Source organism: Malaclemys terrapin, chromosome 13, assembly GCF_027887155.1.
Source record: "Malaclemys terrapin pileata isolate rMalTer1 chromosome 13, rMalTer1.hap1, whole genome shotgun sequence".
NCBI classification, from domain to species: Eukaryota; Metazoa; Chordata; order Testudines; family Emydidae; genus Malaclemys; species Malaclemys terrapin.
The window spans coordinates 44,112,257-44,137,445 of record NC_071517.1 but is presented as its reverse complement, the minus strand read 5'-3'; the positions used below and the strand labels follow the sequence as shown (position 1 = coordinate 44,137,445).

Sequence of the window (25,189 nt, the reverse complement as noted above, 5' to 3'; positions counted from 1 at the left end):
TCGCTCTTCGCTCTGGAGGGCCCCAGTTCTAGCCCTGGTGTGGCAACCGTCACATGTGTGTACTGAGGATGGTATGTCAAGGGGGAGACCATGAAATGCAGCCAGCCCTTCCATTTTTCACCCCTTGCCCCAAGGTTTGGGGGTCATGGAGGATAATCAGCTGAATACGAGCTCCCAGTGGGGCACTGTGGCCAAAGGCGCTAATGCGACCCTGGGACGTATAACCATGGGAATCTCGAGTAGGAGCCAAGAAGTTATTTTACCTCTGGATTTGGCCCTGGTGCGACCACTGCTGGAATCCCGTGTCCAGTTCTGGTGCCCACAATTCAGGAAGGACGTTGATAAATTGGAGAGAGGTCAGAGCTGAGCCACAAGAAGGATTAAAACCTGCTTTATAGTGATAGACTCAAAGAGATCCATCTGTTTACAAGAGAAGGTTAAAGGGTGACTTGATCCCCGTCTACAAATACCTACATGGGGCACAAATATTTAACATTGGGCTCTTCAGTCTAACACGATCCAATGGCTGGAAATTGAAGCTGGACAAACTCAGACTGGGAATAAGGCATCAGCTGTTAACAGTGAGCGTTAGTCACCCTCGGAACGAGTTACCAAGGGGCGCGGTGGATTCTCCATCACTGACAGTTTTTAAATCACGATGGGATGATGATGTAAAAGTTCCGCTCGAGGGATTATTTTGGGGCAGTTCTAAGACCCGTGTGATGCAGGAGGTCAGACTAGATGATCACAGTGGTGCCTTCTGGTCTTGGGATCTCTGCAAATCGACAACCCAGGGCCGAGACGTGTGGGTCTTAGTGCCCTCTCTGGCCAGAATTCCCATGCAGAGACAGACACCAGGGATAGGCCCATCTCTCACCACTGTGCTACTTGCTTATTTTCAGCCAAGAAGATGCCCCCCTGCCCACGCTGCCCACCCCATGTCACTGCTGCATGCCCGGACGGCTGGGTTGGATTCCAAGGGAAATGCTACTACTTCTCAGAGACTGAAGGGAACTGGAGCACCAGCCAGAGCCACTGCTCTTCCCTCAACGCCTCCCTGGCTTCCATTGACTCCCTGCCGGAGCTGGTAAGTAAGAGACACGAACCTTCATAACCACAGCTAGGGACATGCCAGAGCCTGGTGCCCCCTGAAGGTCTAAAGCAGCTCCTAGATTCAAGGAACTGAATCCCCTGCGGAGCTGGTTGTAAAATAGAAATTCAGGGGCAGGATTTGACATTTTTTAATAGAAAATAGTTGATTTTCCCCCCAAATGTCATTTCAGTTTGGGGTTTTTCAAATCTCATTTTTCAAAATTTGGGGTTCCCTCCCCCTCCCCCTACCCCCCCCCTTTTTTTTTTCCTTTTTCCACATCATTTTATACTGGAAAAATGGAGGAAAAATAAAAAGCATGGGGAAAGAGGTGTGGAAACCCACCTTTAAAAAAAAAAAAAAAAAAAAAAAACTATTTCCCAAACTTTTTCCAGCAGGAAAACAGTGCAAATGTTACTCTGAAAAAGAAAGGAACATTTTCATCTCAAAAGTATATGCCTCGTTTTTATCTATTGTGACGGGGCAAGGCCAGATGGCTACAGTAAAGTAGTGAGGAACAGGTATGTTAGCCCCAGGCTAAACAAATCCCTGGTACCATGGTAACCAAATGGCAGTTGCTCCAGGTTAATCAAGACACCTGGGGCCAATTAAGATCCTTCTAGAAGGCAGTGGAGATGGCTACAGTGATTGGGACACCTGAAGCAAATCAAGGGCTGGCTGGAACTAGTTAAAAGCCTCCCAGTTAGTCAGTGAGGTGTGTGTGTGAGGAGCTGGGAGCAAGAGGTGCAAGGAGCTGAGAGTGAGTGCAAATGGAGGACTGAGGAGCACAAGCGTTATCAGACCCCAGGAGGAAGGTCCTGTGGTGAGGATAAGGAAGGTGTTTGGAGGAGGCCATGGGGAAGTAGCCCAGGGAGTTGTAGCTGTCATGCAGCTGTTACAGGAGGCACTATAGACAGCTGCAGTCCACAGAGCCCTGGGCTGGAACCCGCAGTAGAGGGTGGGCCCGGGTTCCCCCCAAACCTCCCAACTCCTAATCCAACACAGGAGTAGTTGACCGAGACTGTGGGTTCCACCAGAGGGGAAGATCACTGAGTGGAGCAAATCCGCCAATAAGTGCAGGACCCACCAAGGTAGAGGAGGAACTTTGCCACACTATCTATATCTATATAATTTAACCAGCAATAAAGACAAGTGCAAAGTACTTCACCTAGGAAGGAAAACTCAAATGCATGAAGGCAAAATAGGGCAAAAACTCGCTAGGCAGTAGTGCTGCTGAAAAGGGTCTGGGGGTTACAGTGGACCACAAATTAAATATGAATCGACAATGTGATGCAGCTGAGAAAAAGGCGAATCTCATCCTGGGATGTATGAACAGGAGTGTTGTACGTGAGACACGGGAGGAGATTGTCTAGGTTTATTTTGTCCTGCCTGAGCGCGGGGGGCTGGACTTGATGATCTCTCGAGGTCCCTTCCAGCCATTCATTTCTATGATTCCCCAAAGTTGGGAAACTGTAAGAAAATGGGAGGAAACCCCCGAGGTACAAAATGGGGGGAGGAAGAAGTATTTGCGCTTTTTAAATAAATTTTTCCTGAGCAAAAAATCTGAACCCCTTTGCCCTGTGTAGTTTGACTGGCAGCTCTTTGGGCGAGGGACCAGCTTTCCGTGTGTGCAGCCCCTAGCGCGTGGGGGCCCTGATCCCCGTGACGGCGGCTGTAACACAGCTAAGGATATAATGTGTGTGTTCTTATCCACAGGATTTCATGCAGCGCTATAGAGGGATCCCTTACCGCTGGATTGGCCTCCAGAGGGAACCAGGCGAGGGCCAGCCCTGGAAGTGGACCAACGGTACCATATTCAACAACCTGTGCGTCCCTTTTCCTCATTCGCTTTCTCAGTAGTAGGGCACAGAGAAATGCAACAAAACCCTGGGCTGGGTGGAGAACGGGGATTGGAAGCGAGACCTCAGGATCTTAAAAGCCTGATCCTCTACTGCCTGAGCGACAGGGCTCGTTCTGGGGAGGTTGCACCTGGAGGAGACTTGTAGACTCTTCCATAGCGTAGGCACCAGAGGAGGACATAGAGCCCCACTCGTTAATGTGGATGACACAAGTGGGACTGGTTGGAAAAATTCCAGCTCAAGGTTTTCCCTTATGGAAAATCTGGTTGTGTTGAAAGCAAAATTTCCTGCAGGGAAGAGTCACTTTGGATGAGATTTTTCCTTTGTGGAAATTGACTCAAATGTTTATTTTCAGTCAACCCAGAATGAAACATTTTCATTTTTGTTTGCCTGTGGGGCCGCTGCAGCACATCATGGGAATTGTAGTTCTGTGTTCTTCCAGTCCCATTTGTCCCTGGTCTTTGATCAGACAACATCTCCCATGATGCACTGCAGTGTCTCACTCATGCGTGTTCTTATGTGGTATTTTGGTGGTAGGAAGACACTGCAGTGCATCATGGGAGATGTAGTCCATCTGGGAATCAGGACCTATAGGAGAGAACAGTGGAAGAACCAAGAACGACAATTCCCAATTGAAAATGATGCACAAACACATCCCATCGTTCATGCACAATGACACCCCATTGAGGGGAATCGCTATGGCTATGGGATGCGGCAGAAGATGCGGCAGCTCGGTGGGGGAGCAGCTCAGTAGCTCCGTTAGGGCCTTGCTAAGCACAGCTGGGCTCTGGCTGCCTGGGGCAGAAGGGGAGGCAGAGGGAAATGGATGGGAAGTGTGGGGGAGAGGTTGGGAGACCCAGGGGGAGAAGATAATGAGCGGGGGGGGGCAGGTGAGGCAGCACAAGGATATTGGGAGAAAGGGGAAGTTGCTGGAAGAGGCGAGTCTGGAGGGAAAGCGGGAGGACAGGTCTATCAATGGCTATTAACCAAGATGATCAGGGAAGCAACCCCATGCTCTGGATGTCCCTAGCTCCAATTGCCAGAAGCTGGGAGTGGCCGACAGGGGATGGATCACTTGATGATTGTCCTGTTCTATTCATTCCCTCTGAAGCACCTGGCACCGGCCACTGTCAGCAGACAGGATACTGGGCCAGATGGACCATTGGTCTGACCCAGCACGGCCGTTCTTATGAGGTTTGCTTACCCTGAGGTATTGCCTGATTTCCAGTCTAGCTGCACTAATGCATCCAGTTCTGGTCACCCATATTCAATAAAGACGCACTCAGACTGGAACAGGTGCAGAGAAGCGTAGCTAGGATGCTCGCAGGAATAGAGAATCTCTCTTATCAGAGGAGAACATAAGAACATAAGAACGGCCGTACTGGGTCAGACCAAAGGTCCATCCAGCCCAGTATCCTGTCTTCCGACAGTGGCCAATGCCAGGTGACCCAGAGGGAGTGAACCTAACAGGTAATGATCAAGTGATCTCTCTCCTGCCATCCATCTCCATCCTCTGACAAACAGAGGCTAGGGACACCATTCCTTACCCATACTGGCTAATAGCCATTAATGGACTTAACCTCCATGAATGTATCCAGTTCTCTTTTAAACTGTTATAGTCCTAGTCTTCACAACCTCCTCAGGCAAGGAGTTTCACAGGTTGACTGTGCGCTGTGTGAAGAAGAACTTCCTTTTATTTGTTTTAAACCTGCTGCCCATTAATTTCATTTGGTGGCCCCCTAGTTCTTGTATTATGGGAACAAGTAAATAACTTTTCCTTATTCACTTTCTCCACACCACTTGTGATTTTATATACCTCTATCATATCCCCCTTAGTCTCCTCTTTCCCAAGCTGAGAAGTCCTAGTCTCTTTAATGTCTTCTCATATGGGACCCATTCCAAACCCCTAATCATTTTAGTTACACTTCTCTGAACCTTTTCTAATGCCAGTATATCTTTTTTGAGATGGGGAGACCACATCTATACGCAGTATTCAAGATGTGGGCATACCATGGATTTATATAAGGGCAAGGAGATATTCTCTGTCTTATTCTCTATCGGTTTTTTAATGATTCCTAACATCCTGTTTGCTTTTTTGACTGCCGCTGCACACTGCGTGGACGTCTTCAGAGAACTATTCACGATGACTTCAAGATCTCTTTCCTGACTAGTTGTAGTTAAATTTGCCCCCATCATATTGTATGCATAGTTCGGGTTATTTTTTCCAGTGTGCATTACTTTACATTTATCCACATTAAATTTCATTTGCCATTTGTTGCCCAATCACTTAGTTTTGTGAGATCTTTTTGAAGTTCTTCAGTCTGCTTTGGTCTTAACTATCTTGAGCAGTTTAGTATCGTCTGCAAACCTTGCCACCTCACTGTTTACCCCTTTCTCCAGATCATTTATAAAAAAGCTGGGGAATACCACTAGTTACCCGTCCCCATTCTGAAAATTTACCATTTATTCCTACCCTTTGTTCTAGGTCTTTTAACCAGTTCAACCAGGAGACTGAAAGAACTTGGCTGGTTGAGCCTAGAAGGATGAGAGGGTCTCTCATTGCTCTCTGTAAATACCTCGGGGGGTAGACACCTGGGAGTGAGAAGAGCTACTGAAGCTACAGGACAATGTTGGCACAAGAGCACACAGGGATAAACTGGCCAGGAATTAATTTGAGGCTGGAAATTAGCAGAAGGTTTCAGCCCATCAGAGGAGGGAGGTTCTGAAGCAGACGCTCTGTTGGAGCCATGGGGCGAACCACCTAACTAGATAGAATACAGAGCCCGAGAAGTCTGTGAACAGGCCGATATGCCGGGGTTGCCTGACATAGCAGAGGGCTGGACTCAGTGACCCAGGAACTCCCTTCCAGGCCTATGTTCCCTCACACACTGGGAAGACCTGCAAGAAACTTCACAACCTCTGTTTCCTGTTCTCTGTGAGCCTGATTTTCAGGGGCTCAGCGTCCACTGTGACATTTACAGCTAGAAGTGACTCGCTCAGGGTTGATTAGTAGCAAAGCCTGATTGAGAACCCAGTTCCCCTGCGTCGGACAGCACTGGATCCAGGGCCGGCTCTAGCTTTTTTGCTGCCCCAAGCAGCAAAAAAAAGCGCCACCTCCCGAGCCCCCAAGCCGAACGCCGCGCCGCCCCCCCGCTGAGCGCCGGGAAACCCCCCCCCGAGCGCCGCATGCTGGAGCCCGCCCCCTGTGCCGAGCGCCGCCAGAACCCCCCCCGAGCGCCGAGCCCCGCGCTGCCCCCCCAGAGCCCGCCCCCCGCCCACTGCAGCGCCGCCAGAGCGCCCTCCCCCCCCGCGGAATGCTGCGCCGCGCTCCCCCTGCTGCCCCTTACCAGGTGCCGCCCCAAGCATGTGCTTGGGTGCCTGGAGCCGGCCCTGACTGGACCACATCGCTTCTCTGTACGTGAGCAGGAACGGGAGCCGGCTGCATCTGATAACCCCACACTGCTTCTCATTGCAGGTTTCAGGTCAGAGGGGAAGGGCAGTGCGCCTACCTGAATGAACATGGGATCAGCAGCTCCAGGTGCTACTCAGACAGACATTTCATCTGCAGCTGGCCGGACCAGTGCTCTAGAAGGAAGCCAAGCGCCGCAGGAGGGGACACAATGTCTAAGATCACGTAAAGGGTCAATGCAGCCTCTTCAGTGGATGCAGAACTTACACATTCATCATCTCTTGCAGAGCATCGTACCTCTCCAACCATTGCTCCCTCCAGATCCCTGCTGAAAAACCATCTTTACAATGCTCACAACACTAACTCTACTGCACAATAACACCATTGACATGGTACTAATGAACAGGGGGTTTAGAGGTTTAAATCTAATATTCTGTTAATACGTGAAGTGAATAAGTTATTTAGATTATGAAGAATCCCTGCTTTTATTTAAAGAAGAGTATGTGTCTAGCTCGCTTGGTTATGAATATACCCTGGCAAATCAAACAGAGCCTGAGTCAGCCGAGAGCTTGAAACAATAACTCAGAAAAGTGCCCCATTTAATGTATTGACACGTTGACTCTGGAACCTAGTGTCGACACTGACTTCTTTCTTTTTCCTCTACGCTGCTTTTCCTGGTGAGGGTCGCGGCAGCAGCATGGAGAGTAGGGAGGACCAGACCTCCCTTTCCTCCACAACAGGTTCCAGCTCCTCCTGGAGGATTCCCAGGCCAGCCGGGAAATATAATCCCTCCAGCGTGTTCTGGGTTGGCCTCGGGGCCTCCTCCCAGTGGTACAGGTTCAGTAGAGTTCCAAAGGAAGCCTACCAGGGGGTAACCTTACCCTGTCTCAGACAGTAAGCCCAGCAACCCTGCGGAGAAACCTCATTTCCGCCGCTTGTACCTGTGATCTCGTCCTTTCAGTCATTACCCAAAGTTCATGGCCATAGGTGGGGATGGGGACATAGATTAAACTGTAAACCGAGAGCTTCATCTCAGAACTCAGCTCCAACTTCCCCACCACAGATCGGCACAGTGGCCTCATCACTGCCACCACCTCCCCAATCCGCCGGTAGATCTCCCGCTCCCATTTACCATCACCAAGTGGTGATTGGTTGATAGCTCTGCCCGTCTCTGCACCCGGGTGTCCAGAACATATAGACTCCCTCCGAGGATCGTTACCTTGTCGTGGTGGAGGGGCTTGCGTGTTCCGGTGAACCCCAGGGCTATGTCGTCTGGAGCCCAGTGCTCCTGGGAGGGTCACCCTAGACCAACAGGTCTGGGGGGAGGTTCCAGACTAAAAACGATCCCGCGCCAAGATGCTCATGAAAGCCCAACAAATGAGCACGCGAACCTTGCCTGGATTAGGAATATCGCACCCACCCCTGAAGCCAGGCCTGGGGGTGGTGTTAGTGAGTGTCTGATGGCCAGGCAACCCATGTAACCCGGCCGGGCCTAGCCCGAAAAGGGGACGTGGGCTCAGCACCCGCGAGGCAAAGGGTGGGGGTTGGGTGCGATGTCCGAATGGCAGCAGGAGGGATGGACCACGCTGGGCTGGCCTCCGCGATGGAGACTGGCCTGACACTAACATGCAGGCAGAGGCAGCTGTTCTTTGAGCTAAAGAACCAGACTTGTGAACAGCAGCTACTACAGGGGGACAGAGACCCTGAGTGTGGGATACAGACCCTTACAGTTGGGAAAAGGCCAAAGAGACTGAACCAAAGTCGGGGTAAGAAGTAGCCAATGGATCTTGGAAACATCATTTGAAGCTGGGACTGGACGACACGGGATGGATCACTTGATAATTGCCCTGTTCTGTTCATTGCCTCTGAAGCAATTGCCACCAGCAACTGTGGGAAGACAGGACACTGGGCTAGATGGAGCATTGGCCTGAGAGAGAGGGAGTGTGTGTGTGTGTGTGTGTGTGTGTGTGTGTGTGTGTTTTTGAGTAGATCTGATCAGAATTTGACAAGAAACATTTTTTAACAGTGTTTTCTCCAGGATTTTTTTTTGCCATCCTTTATTTATTTATTTTTATTCTGACTGAAATTGTGAATGGGAGAGACTTAGCATCTCTCATCATGTGCATTTAATTCATTGCTCTGAGCTAAGATTGTTTGGGTCGGGAGAGCTCCTGGAAGGGTTTAGTCACTTCCCCTGGGCTGTGTAAATACCAGAGTAACCCATAATGACTCCCAGTCAGGAACCAAATTAGTGGCCAGGTTTTCAATAGATTCATGTAGGTTAAGGCTAGAAGGGACCATTAAATGATCTAGTCTGGCCTCCTGCCTAGTACAGGCCAGAGAACTTCCCCCACTTACCCCTGTATTGAGCCCAATAACTTGTGTTTGGCTAAAGTCTATCTTCCAGAAAGGCACCAGTCCGGCGTCCGGCACACCAACGCCATATACAATGAGCTGAGCTGTTCTGAAACTCTGCCCTAAGGGTCACAAGAGGAGCTGTCATGGTGGTTGAGGGAAATCTGAGGGTCCTTAACTTGGAGCAGAAACTAAAGCAAAAAACAAACAAAACACAAACAGAAACCTGAACCCAAGTCGTAGATTCCAAGGCCAGAAGTGACTGCGGTGGTCATGTCATATGATACAGGCCAGAGACCTGCCCCCAAATAATTCCCGCTTAAGCCGGGCCTTCCATTTTGGATTACTCTGGTGTTTAAAATAGACAAGTAAATAAACCTGTGTTTTGCTGGGAGGAAAAATCAACCAACCAACCCTACTTCTTCTCACTTTTAAAAACTCTTTTTCCCACATTGGGAGGGAGGGATGGGGAAAATATTTGTTTAAAGAGAGACCGTAGTGGGGGAGGGGCGAGTTCTTTCCAGAGTTTTTCATTTCAAAATCTTTTGTCCAAACAAAGAAAAAGAAATGAAATTCAACCCAAATGAACACATTGGGGAGGGGGAAAGGGGGCTAGACATTTTCTTTTTGTAAAAAAGTTATTTTCTGTTTAAGAAAAATGTTTTGATGGCAAGTTTTTGATCTGGTCTATTGATTTGTAGATAAATTACATGTTTTTCTTCCCTTCCCCTTAACATAGATTCCCTGCTGTGAATTGCTTATAATCTAAGGACAAAGTGTGCCTTCCCTGTTTGGAAAGTGCCTTGTACAGGGCAGCCTGTAAATTGCAGGGCAGGAAATGGTTTTCCCATACGACAAAAAATATTGATATAACAAAAAAATTCTGTCCCAAATCGGGATGAAACCATTCCACAATATCCCAAACAAGCGGAGAGCAACCCACTCCCCCAACAGTGAGTGCACTCACCTGAGAGGTAGGAGATACAAGTAAGTCCCCGCTCTGAATGGGACAGATCAGGGACTTGACCGGGGTTTTTTTCACAGCCCAGGTGAGGGCCCTGACCCCTGGGCTATTCTCACATGGTCTGTCCTGGCTGTGAGAACTCGTCCCAAGGAAAGTTTCAACAAACCAGCTCTGTTTCCGCAAAAAGTTTTGCGTTCACTGAATCGGCATTTTCAAACCAAAAGCTGCTTTATCAAAAGATTCCTGACCAGCACTAGTGGGACTCTCCCAGAAACAGATAATGAGGCTGGCATTTGTTAGGACAGCAATAACACACAGCAATAACACACAGCACACTCTGGAGGGTGCAAAAAAGGAGCCTGACAGAAGTTCTGATCCAAACCTTATTGAAGTTACTGGAAAAACTCACAGGACCAGATCCTCAAAGGTGGTAGATGAGAACCTAAATACCTTTCAGGTTCTGGGCCCCATTAACTTCACAAAAAGAAGAACAGGAGTACTTGTGGCACCTTAGAGACTAACAAATTTATTAGAGCATAAGCTTTCGTGGACTACAGCCCACTTCTTGTTAGTCTCTAAGGTGCCACAAGTACTCCTGTTCTTTTTGCGGATACAGACTAACACGGCTTCTACTCTGAAACCTGTCATTAACTTCACTGAGCAGCCCCCTTTGACGCTGTCATACCAGTATCCCCTGTACAGGACTGCCCCCTAGAGACTGAATTACAAATTATTATTGTAATGTATGATACTTAGAGTTCACATTGTGCTAGACTCTGTAAAATACCTTACTCTGACCATGTGCTCTACCTGTTGCCGTTTGTCTTACGCTTGTCTGTTCTGTGTTTGTACAGCCCCTAGCACAGCTGAGTCATGCTCCATGACGGGCTAAGTGCCACTGCAGCACAAATGCAATAGCACCGTCGGTCTTTACAGTGCATGGTCTGTGCGCCGGTGAGTTCTTTGATGGCTGCTGAGTCCGATGGGCGAGTGACAGACCAGTCCACAGGTACGACACACCCACACATTAGCAACGCTCTGAATCCAAGCAGCAGATTCTTTCCTCCTCCGATGCCGGTCATCACAAAGCTTGATCCAATCCGCCTCGCTCCACCTACAAGCTAACTCTGCCAACCGGCGCGGCATTCTGCGTTCCTTTCCCAATCATCCACAGAGATTCCAAAGGACACTACGTCAGGACATTAAACTGCAGCAAGGAAGATTTAGGTTGGACATTAGGAAAAAGTTCCTAACTGTCAGGGTGGTTAAACACTGGAATAAATTGCCGAGGGAGGTTGTGGAATCTCCATCTCTGGAGATATTTAAGAGTAGGTTAGATAAATGTCTATCAGGGATGGTCTAGACAGTATTTGGTCCTGCCATGCGGGCAGGGGACTGGACTCGATGACCCCTCGAGGTCCCTTCCAGTCCTAGAATCTATGAATAAAAGAATCCCGGAATCTGCGCAGCGGTCTGCCTCTCTTTCTAGACCCTTCGCAAGCATCAAAGTCCTGCAAACTCTTCGGGATCCTGTAATCCGGCATTTGTGTGACATGACCAAGCTGCCTGAGTCCTTTCTTACTAATTAACGTTCCCATAAATGACATGCCAGCACGATTTAGCACTTGCACATTTGTCACCCCGTCTTGCCGTCTTCTTTGAAGAATTTTACTCAAGCATCTGACATGGAAGCTGGTTAGTCTCCTGGTATGTTTGGCGTAAGTTGTCCATGTTTCTGAGTCATACAGAAGCGTGGATAACACACATGTCTTATAAATACAGATTTTCACTTTAATGGACCATTTGTTATTGTTCCAGGCTCTGTCTTGCAAAAGACAAAGGTTCCCGGCTGCTTCGCTGATTCTGCTAGTGAGCTCAGTGTCAAGATCTACATGGCTGGTAACAGTAGAGCCAAGGTAGCAAAATTGGTCCTCGCCATCCAGACGAACACCCCCTAAGGTGATATCTGGAACTGGCTCTGAAGAGCCCTGGGGCGTGAAAACTGTCTTCTTCAAGCTTCTTGCTAGCCCAGAGATTTTGCATGAATCAGAGACCTTGGTAATAATGTTGCAGAACATCAACACGGTGAGCCACAGGGGCTGCATCATCTGCAAACAACAGGTCCCGTATGATGATCTCCTTCACCTTCCTCTTAGCTCTGCACCGTGCAGTGTTAAACCCACCTCCGTCCTGTCTGGTGCTAGTACAGACACCCCCTCGGACATCACGGAACGCACGTTCCAGCAGGAGTGGGCAGTAAATACTAAACGATGTAGGAGCCACTATGCAGCCCTGCTGCACTCCATTGTTGATAAGCGACGTTAAATGACTGGGGGTAAGTGTCACTTGTAATACCAATAAATAATAATAGACAAACATAACAAAGAGCTGCCCCAAAGAGTTTACAATCTAAGTGTAAGACAACAGTCAGGGAGAGAACCAGAAAACAATGAGAGGAGATTGTTGCGGGACTTTCATTCTAGCAGTCTAAGCCAGTGGTTTTCAACCTGTGCTCCGGGGACAGCTGGGGGTCCGTAGATGATGTCTAAGGGGTCCGCAAACGGTTGTTGTTACTATAGAACAGTGGTTTTCAACCTGTGGTCCGCAGAACCCTTGGGATCCGCAGACCATGTCTAAGATTTACAAAGGGGTCTGCACCTCCATTCGAAATGTTGTAGGGCTCTGCAAATGAAGAAAGGTTGCAAAGGGGGCAGCGAGGGTGCCCGGGGCATGAGGTCTCACATTCCAGCACGTGTCACACTGGTCACTAATGTCATTGTGAAACACACGTACGGCTGGTGTGCAAGCAGTTCTGTGTAAACACCGACCGTTATGGTCCCAGTGTCTGTGTCTAGGTGGGGGGTCACCGGCAAAGCTGTGAACCAGGTTTTCTGTCAGACAAAGGCCGTTTCTGTCTCTCTGGTTGTTGACAGGTAAATTAAGTGTGGGATAGTTCACAGTGGGGCTCCTCTCCCGGGTCTGAACCAAACGCCGAGGAAGGATGGGGGGGAACCACACAGAGAGAAAAGTAACAGGATGGACAGTGTCAGTTACGCTGCTTCTACCTCCATTAATAACTGGAAATTAAACCCTGTCGCTGTATCAGGAACGTCAATGGCCTGTTGCTACTGGAGTCACTGAGTGCATAGAAATTGGCCCCAGCTTCTGGGCAAATGCGCTGAGTGATGCATTTGGTCTGTAATAACGTGTATGTACGTGTCTGTCTCACTTGTGTCTGAATTCTGTTTATATTTATATGTAATATATTAACCGACTTTTGGGGGGGGGGTTAAGTAGCATGGGGGAAACTCTCTCTTGTGGGATTTGCAGGATCTAAAGTTTTCCTAAATCTTCCTCACCCTCACCCAATAAATGTGCTGTTTTGTCAGATGCCACTTGGTAGTTTGCGAATCCCCACCTGACTCGTAGAGATGTGCCTGTCCTGCAGCAGTCCTTGCATTCAGAGGTGTGTGTTTATTGCCGCTGGGTGTCCTCGTGGAGGTGTGAAAATAGTGATTAATGAAAAATCAAGACATTCTACAGGGACGCGTCTATTTTGACAAAAGTTTGGATGGAAACTTACCTGGTGGCCTGCCCGCCTGGCTCCTCAGCCGCCCACCTGGTGGCCTTCTCGGGAGCCTGAGTTGTCAGACTCCCAGGTCTCAGCATTGTGTCAGGTGGGGAGCTGGGTCTCCCAGGGCTTCCAAACTGTTTGGAAGTTTTGGCCCCAGTGGGGTGCCAGGGAGCTGGAGAGGTGGGACTGGACAGTTTTGCAAAATTCTTCTAAAATTAATTTTTTTTTTAAACAATCCCTTCTGTGGAAAGTATCGCATAGCTGACCATTAGTTCCTATTTGGAACACACTCTCTTTCTCTCTGGGAAATGTGGAATTTTCCATGGGAGGGAATTTCCAGTTTTGCTCCCAACTCCAATCTCTAGGGATGGGATGACTTTTGTTGGGATTTTGGTACCAAACTACCTTAAATTCCTTGGAAAATTCCAGACTAGATGCTTATTTAGTGAGATGTATGGGTGCTGAGGGGAAGGCGGTAAGTGGGGAAATTTGAAGAGTTTTGTGGGCCAAGTTCCCTTTGATTTTCTCTCCCATTTTCCATAGAAACCCCCTCCTGAACATTGCTAGAAGAGGGGCGCCTATTCCTAACACTCCAGCCCCCCTGCAATAACTTGAAAACGCATCACAAATAATATGCCCTAAGTGCGGCAGTACAATTTAATATAGGCCCTGCCCGCAATAAGTCAGGGAAATTACAAATCCAAACCTGCCTCCCCTTCCAGTAACACACACGCGCGCGCACACACCTGTAAATAACATATTTTGCAACATTCCTTGTAGCTCGTGACACTGGCTGTTTCAGACCAAAGCCCCTTGCTCCTGAGTTCGGTGCAGAGATCTGCCGACGCAGCGCCTGTTTCAGGCTTTAGATTTACTCCAGGGATCACTTACACCAAAGTCACATGACTCTAACCTCCCTTCCGCAGTGCCCTGGGCCTGATTCTCAGCTACACTCACCTTTATGCTACCATGGCCGGTGTGGAGCTGGCATAAGGGCCCTGCACGTACCCTGCTTCCAGCCCCTTGGTGTAGGGGCTGGATTGAGGGTGTGGTCGGAATGCACTGTGCTCCGCCTATTCTATGCTACCTAAGGCCAATAGAGAACAGACTGTAGATTAGAGCAGCCTTGAAGCTGCTCCGATCTACACCAGGGGGCAGGCAGAGCTCTGCACAGACCCAGAATAGGAGAAGCAAAAAGGGGGGTTAAAACTACTTAAATCCCAGCCTGAGCTGAGGAACGTAGTAACTGGGGATCAGGCCCTTTATCTCCGAAGGGGAGGTGTTGACACATCCAAATCTCTTTACGTATCATGGTACAATGTTGAGTATGTGCTGTGGTGCAGACAGCAGAGGGAGCCACAGTTCACTCGTAGTTCCTCTTAGCACCAGGCTTCTGTGATAAAAATACACTTCACTGTCACCAGCTCCCCAGCTGCGGTAAATCGACCAGAGCTCCACTGAGTCCTTAGAGCCAAATCTCCGGCTGTTAGAAGTCAAAGGAGCTGGGCCCGTTAATGCTGGCTGGGGCTATGGCAGGGGTCCCCAAACTTTTTCAGTCATGACCCTCCCGGCCTCCTCCTTACCTGCTCCCTGCCCCGCTGGGATTGGGGCTGCAGCTGGGGCCAGGAATGGGGCCCTGGCCGGAGCTGGAGTTGGAGCTGGGGCTGCAGCCAGGAGCGGAGCTGGGGCCGGGAGCCAGTGGTGAGGCCGGGACTGGAGCTGCAGCTGGGGGTGGTGCAGTGCTGGGGGCAGAGTGGGGCTGGGTGGCACTCCCTGCCTGCCCCACATGGGGGCTGGCCCGGGACCCCCCAAATGTTCCTCTGTGCCCCTCTTAGGGGCCCCACCCCACAGTTTGGGGAGCACTGAGCTATGGCCTGGTAATTGTAACTATAATTATAATGAGCATTTAAGAGACGCATTTCACACATGCAGTGGAATCGTGCTAGGTGTCTTTTGTTGCCTGATGAAAGCAGTGTCTGCTCTTTGTGGTCGACTGCGCTCCAGAGGTTTTGAAGATCAACTGATAACTTTGAATCACACTGTAAGATGAGCGAGGTTTTTTTAACCTACTACCTCCGGTGGTCAGATCTGTCTCTTTACAAAGATGTTGAAAAATTGCAGCTCTTTCAGAGAACTCCAAGAAGGATTTGGGCTCTGACAAACATGCCGGGCAGTGGGTGACATTAAAGAGGTCAGTTTATTTCGCTTATCACACACAAGGTTCGGGGGAGACTTGTTCACAGTGTACACGGGAAGAGGATTGCTAATCGAGATCTTGAGTCAAACACACTGAGGCAGAAGAAGATCCCATGGCTGGAAGCTGAAGCAAGACAAATCCAGACTGCAAATACGCTGCCCCCTTTTTAACAGTGAGTGGAACTAGCCATCGGAGCCACTTACCGAGGGACGTGGTGGATTCGCCATCGCGTGAGTTCTTTGACTCACAACTGGGTTGGTTTTAGAACTGTCACTCAGCCACACAGATTGGGCTCCGGGCCAGAATCACCAGATGAGATTCTCTGGCCTGTGTTACAGCAGCTAGTATCATAGAATATCAGGGTTGGAAGGGACCTCAGGAGATCATCTAGTCCAACTCCCTGCTCAAAGCAGGACCACTCCCCAACTAAATCCCTAAGTGGCCATCTCAAGGATTGAACTCACAACCCTGGGTTTAGCAGGCCAATGTGCAAACCACTGAGCTATCCCTCCCCCCAGGAGAGCAGATGAAATCATCGGAATGGTCCTCTCTGCCCTTAAAAATCTGCGGCTTTTTTCCTTCCATTTCTGGAATTTATATTTATTTTGGTTACTTTGCTCATTTAACTGCACTTTGTATAACGGCCGAAACCTGCACCATAGTCCAGTGCCCCTGTTTGTGCATCTTTCATATGCTGAGACGAGAACAATCATTGTTTAAAACCACAAAAATTGGCAGGGGACTTAGGTACGGCGCTGGCTTCCTCATTTCCCTGAAGGTGCTTCAACCCCCACTCCGCCCCAGGCCCCGCCCCCCACTCCACCTCTGTGTGTCTGCAGTGACCAGTACAATGGGACCCTGATCTCAGCTGGGGCCTCTAGGTGTTACCATCATGTATACAATAATGTCCCAGGAATCTTTTAATACTCTGAAGACAATATTAGAACACTGTGAAAAAATAAAAAAATTATAGAATTATTATTTTTTTTAAATAATCAAAAGGCCAGATTTCCAGCTGGTGTGAACTGGCCGCAACTTCATTGGAGGCAATGGGCCCAGACCCCCAATGGGTGTAAATCAGCATTGAGCCATTCACTTTATCGGCGCTTTTACACTGCCTGAGACTTTGTTAGCTGCAATGGAGATGAGAACCCAGGGTGTTCTGCATTCCATGGATGCAGACAGAGGTCGCCAATCCTCCCATTTAAATGCGCACAGCTTCCTTTTGGCAAATCCATTTATAGTGAGTGTTGCAGATTTCAGACTTGATCTGATTCTTCTTTACTGCAGCACAGCTGTTCTCTTCTGCAGGACCCGATACCGTGAATCTAAGGAGTGAAAGAGACAGTCACAATCAGTGGGTTTAGAGGTGGGGAAGAGGGTCTGTCGCAGCTATTCTCCTTCCTTCCAGGATGCCGGGGGTCCAGCCACCTTCTCTAGTCCTTCTCCAGATAGACTAATACATGAAACGAGTTGATATGTTAAGTCCAGACCTGATGGAGAGGGGCACATGGTACAGAAACTTGCAGCAAAGTGATTAATCAGAGTGCTAATGCAGAGAGGCCAATCCTTAGAACAGATGCAAATGTTCCGCTTTTGAAACTTACATGAAAAGTTGAGTCAATTTCAAATTTCAATGAAAAAACCGGGGAAGTTTTGATGAATTTTGAGTGGCTTTTTGACCTAGTTTTTTGACCAACTATGGAGGCAGTTGGGACTTTCTCAGTTTTGAAACTGAACAGCTTTTGAATTTTAAAGTCTTAGATGTTGACAAAAACAAGAAAAAATTGAAAAAAATCATGTTTCTCCCCATTTTGTAACCAGTTCTGCCCAGGAGTGTGGGGCCATGCAAACAGAGACCCTGATCCCACAAACATTTATGTACTTGCTTCGATTTCCTCCCATGCATACTGCCATTCACTGCAATGAGACTTAAAATTAACCCCATGTGTGTTTGCAGGATTGAGGCCCTTACACTGTGAGATTTAATGGATGAAATCCTTGCCCCATGGAGGTCAACAGCAGATTTGCCATTGACTTTAATGGGGCCCAGTATTTCACACTATGTATTTATTGCAGACTCATGTCAAATACTCATCAAGAAACACTCACAGCGTTTGATTTAACGGGGAACCATCCACCCAGGTCCACTTCCTCCCTGGGGATGTGATGTTGAGTCCAATCCACACCGGATTTTGATTTCCTGTAAGATTCTGTGTGAACTCCTGTGACATGGACACGGTGTCAGAGAGAACAGAACATGGTAGAATTCTCTGGCTGCTTTGCTCACAATGTAAATGAGACCTGATCTCTAGTTTGGGTTTTGATCATTAATATTGGTGACAAATCAGGACTAGCTGAAACTCCAATTGAAAGTAAACATAACAAATAATTTACACTACTAATTAATAACTGAGTCGGTCCTGTTCCCCTCCATCAAGATTTTGATTAATTTTATTTACAATTTTCAATGAACTTCAGTGAACATTCACAACTTTTTTGAATGAAAATTTTTTAAAAAAATGTGTGCTTTTTTTTTTAAACACAGCTCTAATAAATAATCAGTAACATTTTAGCTCTGGGCAAACTCTCCGCTGTTATCCAGCTACTGCACTTCTTTCCACATAGGGCATGATTCTGTACTGAGTGAACAAACCCTGTGCAACGTTGCTATACAGCTGTTACCCAGCTGCCCCACCCCAGAGGTAGCCGCATCCCAGTGATAGCTGCGTGATTCCTGTCTCCAGTTTGTACCTAATCATTTTAAGACCATAAAATGCTTTGGGATCTACTATTAATGTATTTATTTCAATATACTTAGACTTGGAAAGATGAGATTTTTATCGGTAAACATCGACTTCACCGTACACACACACAACCTGATGAAAAAATATTTCCACTGACAATAATCGAAATTTACAGGTAGGCAAAGTAAGAAAAATGCTGCTTGAGAACTTGGAGTTTGATTTAAGGATTCTTAATGTGTATATTTTGATAGTTATAAAGCTTTACCTTTTTGAATCTCAGCTTCTACTGGTAATAAATAATTATGGTCGGACCTCCCTGCCCAGTGTCTGATCCCGCCCCATGATTTCCCACAATTATGAAAATGTAAATACATAAACATTGATAACAAATGCTTAAAACTCATAATTTTGCACAACTGAACATGTTAATAGATATATTTTTAAAAATGCTAAAGAATAAACAGATGTATGTCAAAATTATTTTAAATATATAAACCCAAATCTATATTTTTATGGAGTTTTGTTTATTATCTAGGTTTTTGTATTCGGTCTCTGTGATATCACTACACCTAATGTTAATCCAGCTAGAGTTCATGATAATGTTCTCAGAAAATAAAGACAATATTAACAGTAACGCCAGTGGAAAATTTTCAGTCAAAACTTATTTTTTTCAGCAGGATTTTCTTCCTCCTTGTTTAAGAACATAAGAATGGCCATACTGGGTCATAGCAATGGTCTATCTAGCCCAGTATCCCGTCTTCCAACAGTGGCCCATGCCAGATGCTTCTGGTGTTTGGAAGTTAAGGGACACCCACAGCAGGTGGTTGCATCCCTGACCATCTTGACTAATAGCCATTGATGGACCTATCCTCCATGAATTTATCTAATTCTTTTTTGAACCCAGTTATACTTTTGACCTTCACAACATCCTCTAGCAAAGAGTTCCACAGGTTGACTGTGCGTTGTGTGAAGAAATAGTTCCTTTTGTTTGTTGTAAACCTGCTGCCTATTAATTTCATTGGGTGACTCCTAGTTCTTGTGTTATGAGGAGTAAATAACACTTCCTTATTCACTTTCTCTGCATGATTTTATAGACCTCTATCATATCCATCTTTAGTTGTCTCTTTTCTAAACTGAACAATCTCAGTCTTTTTAATCTCTCCTTTTATGGAAGCTGTTCCATACCCCTAATCGCTTTCATTGACCATCTCTGAACCTTTTCCAATTTTAATATATCTTTTTTTTGAGATGAGGCAACCGGAACTGCACGCAGTATTTAAGATGTGGGCGTACCATGGATTTACATAGTGGCATTATAATATTTTCTGTTTTATTATCTAACACTTTCCTAATGGTTCCTATCATGCTATTAACTTTTTGACTGCCGCTGCACATTGCGTGGATGTTTTCAGAGAAATATCCACAATGACTCCAAGATCTCTCTCTTGAATGGAAACAGATAATTTAGAACAAAAGATTTCCTTTTACCTCTCTAACTATCCCAAAGTCGAGGACATTTTGAAAAGTTCCCTTTTTTCTGCTGAGAATATGGAATAAGTGGAAAAATATCATTATTCATCCCATCCGATTCAGTGGTCAAAAAAAAGGGGGGGAGAGAAAAGTTTGAAGTTTTAAAAAGAAGTTTGGTTTCTGAAAATCAAAACGGACATCTCATTTCACTCTCAAATTTTCCAGTGAAAAATAGAAAAATTGTGAATGAAAATTTTGCTTTCAAAAGTTTGTTGATAGAAAAATAAAAAGAGGGCTTCGTGACCTGCCCTCATTAACAAGGACACAAATATGGTGAAGTTTAGCACATTCTTTACCAGTTCCTCCCGGTCCTGGATCACAAGCAGGTGAGATCTCCTCTGTGAGCAGTCATCACGGCCCCTGCTCCAGTATTGGTTCTCTTCAGAAAGCCAGTAGCACTTGTCCCTGTGCGGCACCCAGTGCCTGGGGCAGAGTTTGCACCCGGAGCCCTCTGGACGGGGAAATGGAACAGTTATCAGTAACGGGTCTGATCATTCTACCAGCTCTGACCAGTTTCCCCCACGGAGCCTTCCCACTCAGTGTTTTAGTGAGACAACGTGCAGTGGATTGGCACAGCTCTGGGGAGCGTGGCAACATCATAACATCATTGGGTGCTCTTGTGTCACTGCTGATCCCAATACCTCCGTGTGATGCCAGGGGGCGCTGTACTGCAGGTTAGTGGAGCGGGGGGCTCAGTAGGGGGTACTCTCCCTTCACAGCCATTACTGGTGCCAATGCCCCAGTGTGGCACTGGGGGGCGCTGTGTTAGGCTATCAGAGGCTCAATAGGAGGCGCTCTCACCTTGCAGACACTGCTGACCCCAATGCACCTGTGCAGTGCTAGGGGGCGCTGTGCTGCAGGGCTCAGTAGGGAGTATGCTAATGTCAGTCAATGCTGGCCCTGATCTCAGCTGGGGCAGGGATTGTCTCTCCCTGTGTGTCTGTGCAGCGCCCGGCACAACGGGGCCCTGATCTCAGCTGGGGCAGGGACTGTCTCTCCCTGTGTGTCTGTGCAGCGCCCAGCACAACGGGGCCCTGATCTCAGCTGGGGCAGGGACTGTCTCTCCCTGTGTGTCTGTGCAGCGCCCAGCACAACAGGGCTCTAATAATACGCGTATCAGCTAAAGAAATATAAAATCTTAGTACATTATTATGGCTCCAGGGCTCTGACCACCCTGACTGGCCACTAGCTGTCGCACTGAGGCTGTAGGTTCCTGGTGATATTATAGAGGCTCATGAAAGGAGGGATGGGATAGAGAGTGGGTGGAAACGAAGGTGTCTCGGCTTTATGTAAACATCTGGGTGTGTAACAGTGAGGGTGAGTGACGGGTTGGATATATGATGCGCGGGGGTTACCTGCCGAGCTGTTTTCCACCCCACACAAGTTTTGCTTCAAGCAAGATCGGAAATTCTCCAATGTACGGTGGTGCGGTGTTGTGTTTCGACTTATCTCACATGAGTCGCTCTTCGGAGAGGTCGGCGGGACGGCTGCCATCTGGCAATTCTGGGATGGGCGCTGGCCAACTTCAAGATAAATAGAAGTGAAAAATAGGAAAAGACAAGGCCAGATTCCAGCTGGTGTAGATTGGTCGTAGCTCCATCCACAGGTGCTGATTTTTGGAGTTCCCAGAGGGTGCTCCACCCCCGTTCCGTCCTGAGGCCCCACCCTTGCTCCGCCTCTCCCCTGAGGCCCCGCCCTCACTCCGCCTCTCCCCCAAGTCCCCGTCCTTGCTACGCCTCTTCATGCACCCGCTCCTCCCCCTTCCCTGAGATCCCCCTTCCCCATCCCCTGTCTCTTCCTCTCCCCACTGTCTCCTGCCCCATCCCCTTCTCTTCCCCTGCCCCATCCCCCTCCCCCGCCCTCTGAACAGCTGATCGGCAGCCAGCCCTGTGGCCACGCCGAACCACTGTGGCTGGTCGGTCCTGAACCCCTATTATTTACACCTCTGACGTTAGTGCCTATGGCTCCATTGGAGTCCATGGGCCGGATCCCAGCTGGTGTGACTCGTCCGTAGCTCCATCGCAGTCAATGGGAGATCCCCAGGCAGTGTAAATCAATGAGACTAAGGCAATTTATAGCAACTGAGAATCTGGCACAGTTGTCCCAGAATCACAAATTTCAAGGCTAGAAGAGACCATTTGGCTCATCTAGTCTGACCTCCTGTATCCCCCAGGCCAGAGGCCGCCGCTCAGCGATTCTGGCATTGAGCCCCAACAAGATGTGTTGAGTTCCCGGTGCGTCGCTGGGCCGCAGCGCAAAACCCGCAGCCGGGGGCTACTCACCCAGGACAGCCAGCACTATCACTGCTCCCAGCAGGACGATGTTCCCGGCCCAGCCCACCCGATGCCAAAGCGGGCACTGCGGACAAGCTGCAAGAATCAAGGGGGGAAATGCAGAGCCGGTTTGCATGCACCGGGGGAGATAACTGCCTGTGGTGCACCCACACCCATTGACATCTGCAAGGCGACGTCTCTGCCCTTTAACGCGCTGGCCTGGCCTGTTTGCAGTTCTCGCCTGTCAGTGGAAACAAGCCCCCTTGTTTGGCTGTGGCTAGCTGAGCAAATTGCAGCAAAAGTCTCTGAGAAGGAGGTGGAGAAGACACTGCTCTTCTCACCTCAGCAGATCAGGAAACCCACTGCCGGAAGTGTGTGTGTGAGGGGGGAGGTGAACGTGTTATAATGCATCTGATGAAGTGGGTTATAGCCCACAAAAGCTTATACACAAGGAATAATACTAGAAGGAACTGGAGTCGGTAACAGAATTCTGTTGTCCTCTGGAACTCACCTGGCTCCGTTTCTGTAGCAGCCGAGCACCTCATCATAAGCCGGGAAATATTTACCCTCCCTGCACTGCTCTGAGACAGGGCAGTGCTGTTATCTCCAGCTTGCGTAGATACCGAGGCCAGAAGGGACCTTTGTGATCATCTAGTCTGACCTCTAGGATAGCACAGGCCAGAGACCTGCCCCCAAACAATGCCTACAACGGAGCCGTCAGAAAAACGTCCCAGCTTGAGTTAAAAACGGTCAATGATGGAGAATCCCCCGTGACCCCTGGTAAATTGTTCCCCAGGTTAACTACTCTCCCTGTTATCAATGTACCTGTATTTCCAGCCTGAATTTGTCTAGCTTCAAGTTCCAGCCATTGGGTTGTGTTAGATCTTTGCTAGACTGAAGAGCCCGTCATTAAATATTTGTACTGACTGCCTGGGATCAAGTCACCCCGTCACCTTCTCTTTGTCACGCTGACGAGATGGAGCTCCTCGAGTCTCGCACTGTAACGCAGGTTTTCTAACCGTTGAATCCTTCTTGTGGCTCTTCCCTGACCCCCTCTCTAGTTCATTAACCTCTTCGTGATCTGTGCCACCAGCACCGGCCGCAGAGCCCAGCAGCGCTTGTACCGGTGACAGACACAGAGGTAATAGAACACTGCCCTGTCTCTCCAGCCTGCTTACGGGTGGGAAGCGGATGCACCGAATGATGGAGGGCCAGCTTTCCTAAGGTATTTAGGCACCTAAAAAACCAGGCTGGGTGTAATTTTTTTAAAGTCTCTAAGTCCCACTGAAGCCAACTTGCTCAGGCACCGACGTACCTGTGGAAGTCTGACCCACGCGCCTAGCTCAAGGCGACACAGGGAGTGTGCAAAAAAGGACTTAAACCCAGGTTCTCCAAGCTCTGGGCAAGTGTCCTTCCCCCCGGGGCCTCCCTGCTCCTTCCTCTTGGTCTCAGTACGTGTTGGCCACATTCCAGTCGGGCAAAGTGACCGCACAGGAGGACAGAGCTGTACAATATACTGTGACCAACTGTGTCTTGCTCTCACTATGCCCAGATCTCAGTTACCTTGTTCCAAATCCGGAGTGACTCCACTGCAATGAATTGTGTCAGGGCTGCAGTCTGATCTCAGTGACCCTGTTCCAAATCCGGAGTGACTCCACTGCAATGAATGGGGTCAGGGCTGGATTTTGATCTCAGTGACCAGAGGTAAATCCAGAGCAGCCCCACTGAAGTCAGTGGAGTGAGGACCAAATTCTGCTCTCCGTGACCCTGATGTAAATCCGGAGTTAATGCACTGAAGTCAATGAAGCTGTGCTCGCTTACCCCAGAGGGGATCTGGCCCCTAGTGCATCGCTAGACCTGCTATTTATCAACATTACAGTCGCAAAAATGGAATCCCAGCCTCCCAAAATCCACCCCCCTGAAACACCGCCACAAAGTGAAATGCACTCACTGTGATGATGAGCTGGGGCTGACATGTTGCTGGACAGGGAGCCTGCCGGGCAGTTTATATAATCATAGACTTCTCCGTCAACCATGGCCAGCAAAGGCCACAGCTGTGTGTGAAGGCACCGTCCTAGCTGTGTGAGCTAAGATGAACACGCCCCCACGAGGAAATATTGTGTCTGTTGAAACCTGCCACCTTCTGACCACTGCATGGGCGTTGGTGAAAGGCTGAATAATTTGTACCTTCTGCCCTAGCTGCTCTTTTCAAAAATGCCAGGAGAGTTGGGTGCTCGACTCGACTCAGATTCGATGGAGATTCTAATTCAGTCAGGCAGCAAATCCCAGCCTGGAGCACCAGGCAGAGCCAGCGCAGACAGTCGTGTGTCGAGATCCTGCCCTTCTGATTTTCTCTGTGCTCTGAGAATCAATGGTCTTTGTGGGGGCTGCCCACAGCAGCCAGCTGTCAAAAACCTGTGTAGCTATTCTAGCTCAAGAGGCGGAAATGAGCTCGAAAAGAGGGTGGGTGGACACTTTTCCATCACAATATTTCAGTAACATGATTTTATTTATTTTATTTTTTGCCAGAAAGCAGCCGCTTTGCTCCAAAAGTTTGGAATGTTCGTCCCCCAACCAGGGCCGGCTCTAGCTTTTTTGCTGCCCCAAGCAGCAAAATAAAGCGCCGCCCCCCCGAGCCCCCCAGCCGAGCGCCGTCTCCCGAGCCCCCCAGCCGAGCACCGCGCCGCCCCCCCGCCGAGCACCGCCAGAACCCCCCTGCCGAGCGCTGGAGGCCACCCCCCCTGCGCCGAGCGCCGCCAGAACCCCCCCCCCGAGCGCCGCGCCGCCGGAGCCCGCCCCCGCCCCCTGCCGAGCGCCGCCGGAACCCCCCTCCAGCGCCGCGCCCGCGCTGCCCCCCCGCCGAGCGCTGCATGCCGGAGCCTGCCCCCCGTGCCGAGCGCCGCCAGAACCCCCCCCCCCCGAGCACCGAGCCCCGCGCTGCCCACCCCTGCGAGCGCCGCGCAGCGCCGCCGGAGCCTGCCCCCGCCCCCTGCCAAGCGCCGCCGGAACACCCCCCCGCGCCGCCAGAGCCCGCCGACTGCCGCACCGCCGGAGTGCCCCCCCCCCGCAGAATGCCGCGCCGCGCTCCCCCCGCCGCCCCTTACCAGGTGCCACCCCAAGCATGTGCTTGGGTGCCTGGTGCCTGGAGCCGGCCCTGCCCCCAACTAACAATCCCCCACCTGGAAAGAAAA

General features: G+C 49.2%; 2 protein-coding genes across 10 annotated transcripts in view; one reads left to right on the top strand and one right to left on the bottom strand.

Moving 5' to 3' along the window:
* Positions 1–13,164, top strand: part of LOC128848155 (C-type lectin domain family 2 member D-like) — a 50,411-nt gene extending 37,247 nt beyond the window's left edge. For 8 of the 9 annotated variants that reach the window (XM_054047961.1, XM_054047958.1, XM_054047955.1 and 5 more), the window contains 3 exons: positions 903–1,087; positions 2,807–2,916; positions 6,425–13,164. In XM_054047961.1, the coding sequence (XP_053903936.1) occupies positions 903–1,087; positions 2,807–2,916; positions 6,425–6,587 (458 nt within the window). In that variant the 3' untranslated portion in view covers positions 6,588–13,164. The remainder of the gene's footprint in view (positions 1–902; positions 1,088–2,806; positions 2,917–6,424) is intronic. The other variant, XR_008446981.1, reaches the window with a different exon arrangement.
* A 3,203-nt stretch (positions 13,165–16,367) lies between these two features.
* Positions 16,368–24,325, bottom strand: LOC128847845 (killer cell lectin-like receptor subfamily F member 1). The gene is made up of 6 exons (XM_054047572.1): positions 23,950–24,325; positions 22,008–22,094; positions 21,081–21,248; positions 20,022–20,176; positions 17,561–17,673; positions 16,368–16,776 (listed from the first exon to the last, which is right to left on the bottom strand). Exons 1-6 carry the CDS (start codon positions 24,032–24,034, stop codon positions 16,653–16,655), a joined length of 732 nt encoding a protein of 243 aa, XP_053903547.1. The 5' UTR covers positions 24,035–24,325; the 3' UTR covers positions 16,368–16,652.
* Positions 24,326–25,189: the final 864 nt, after the last annotated feature.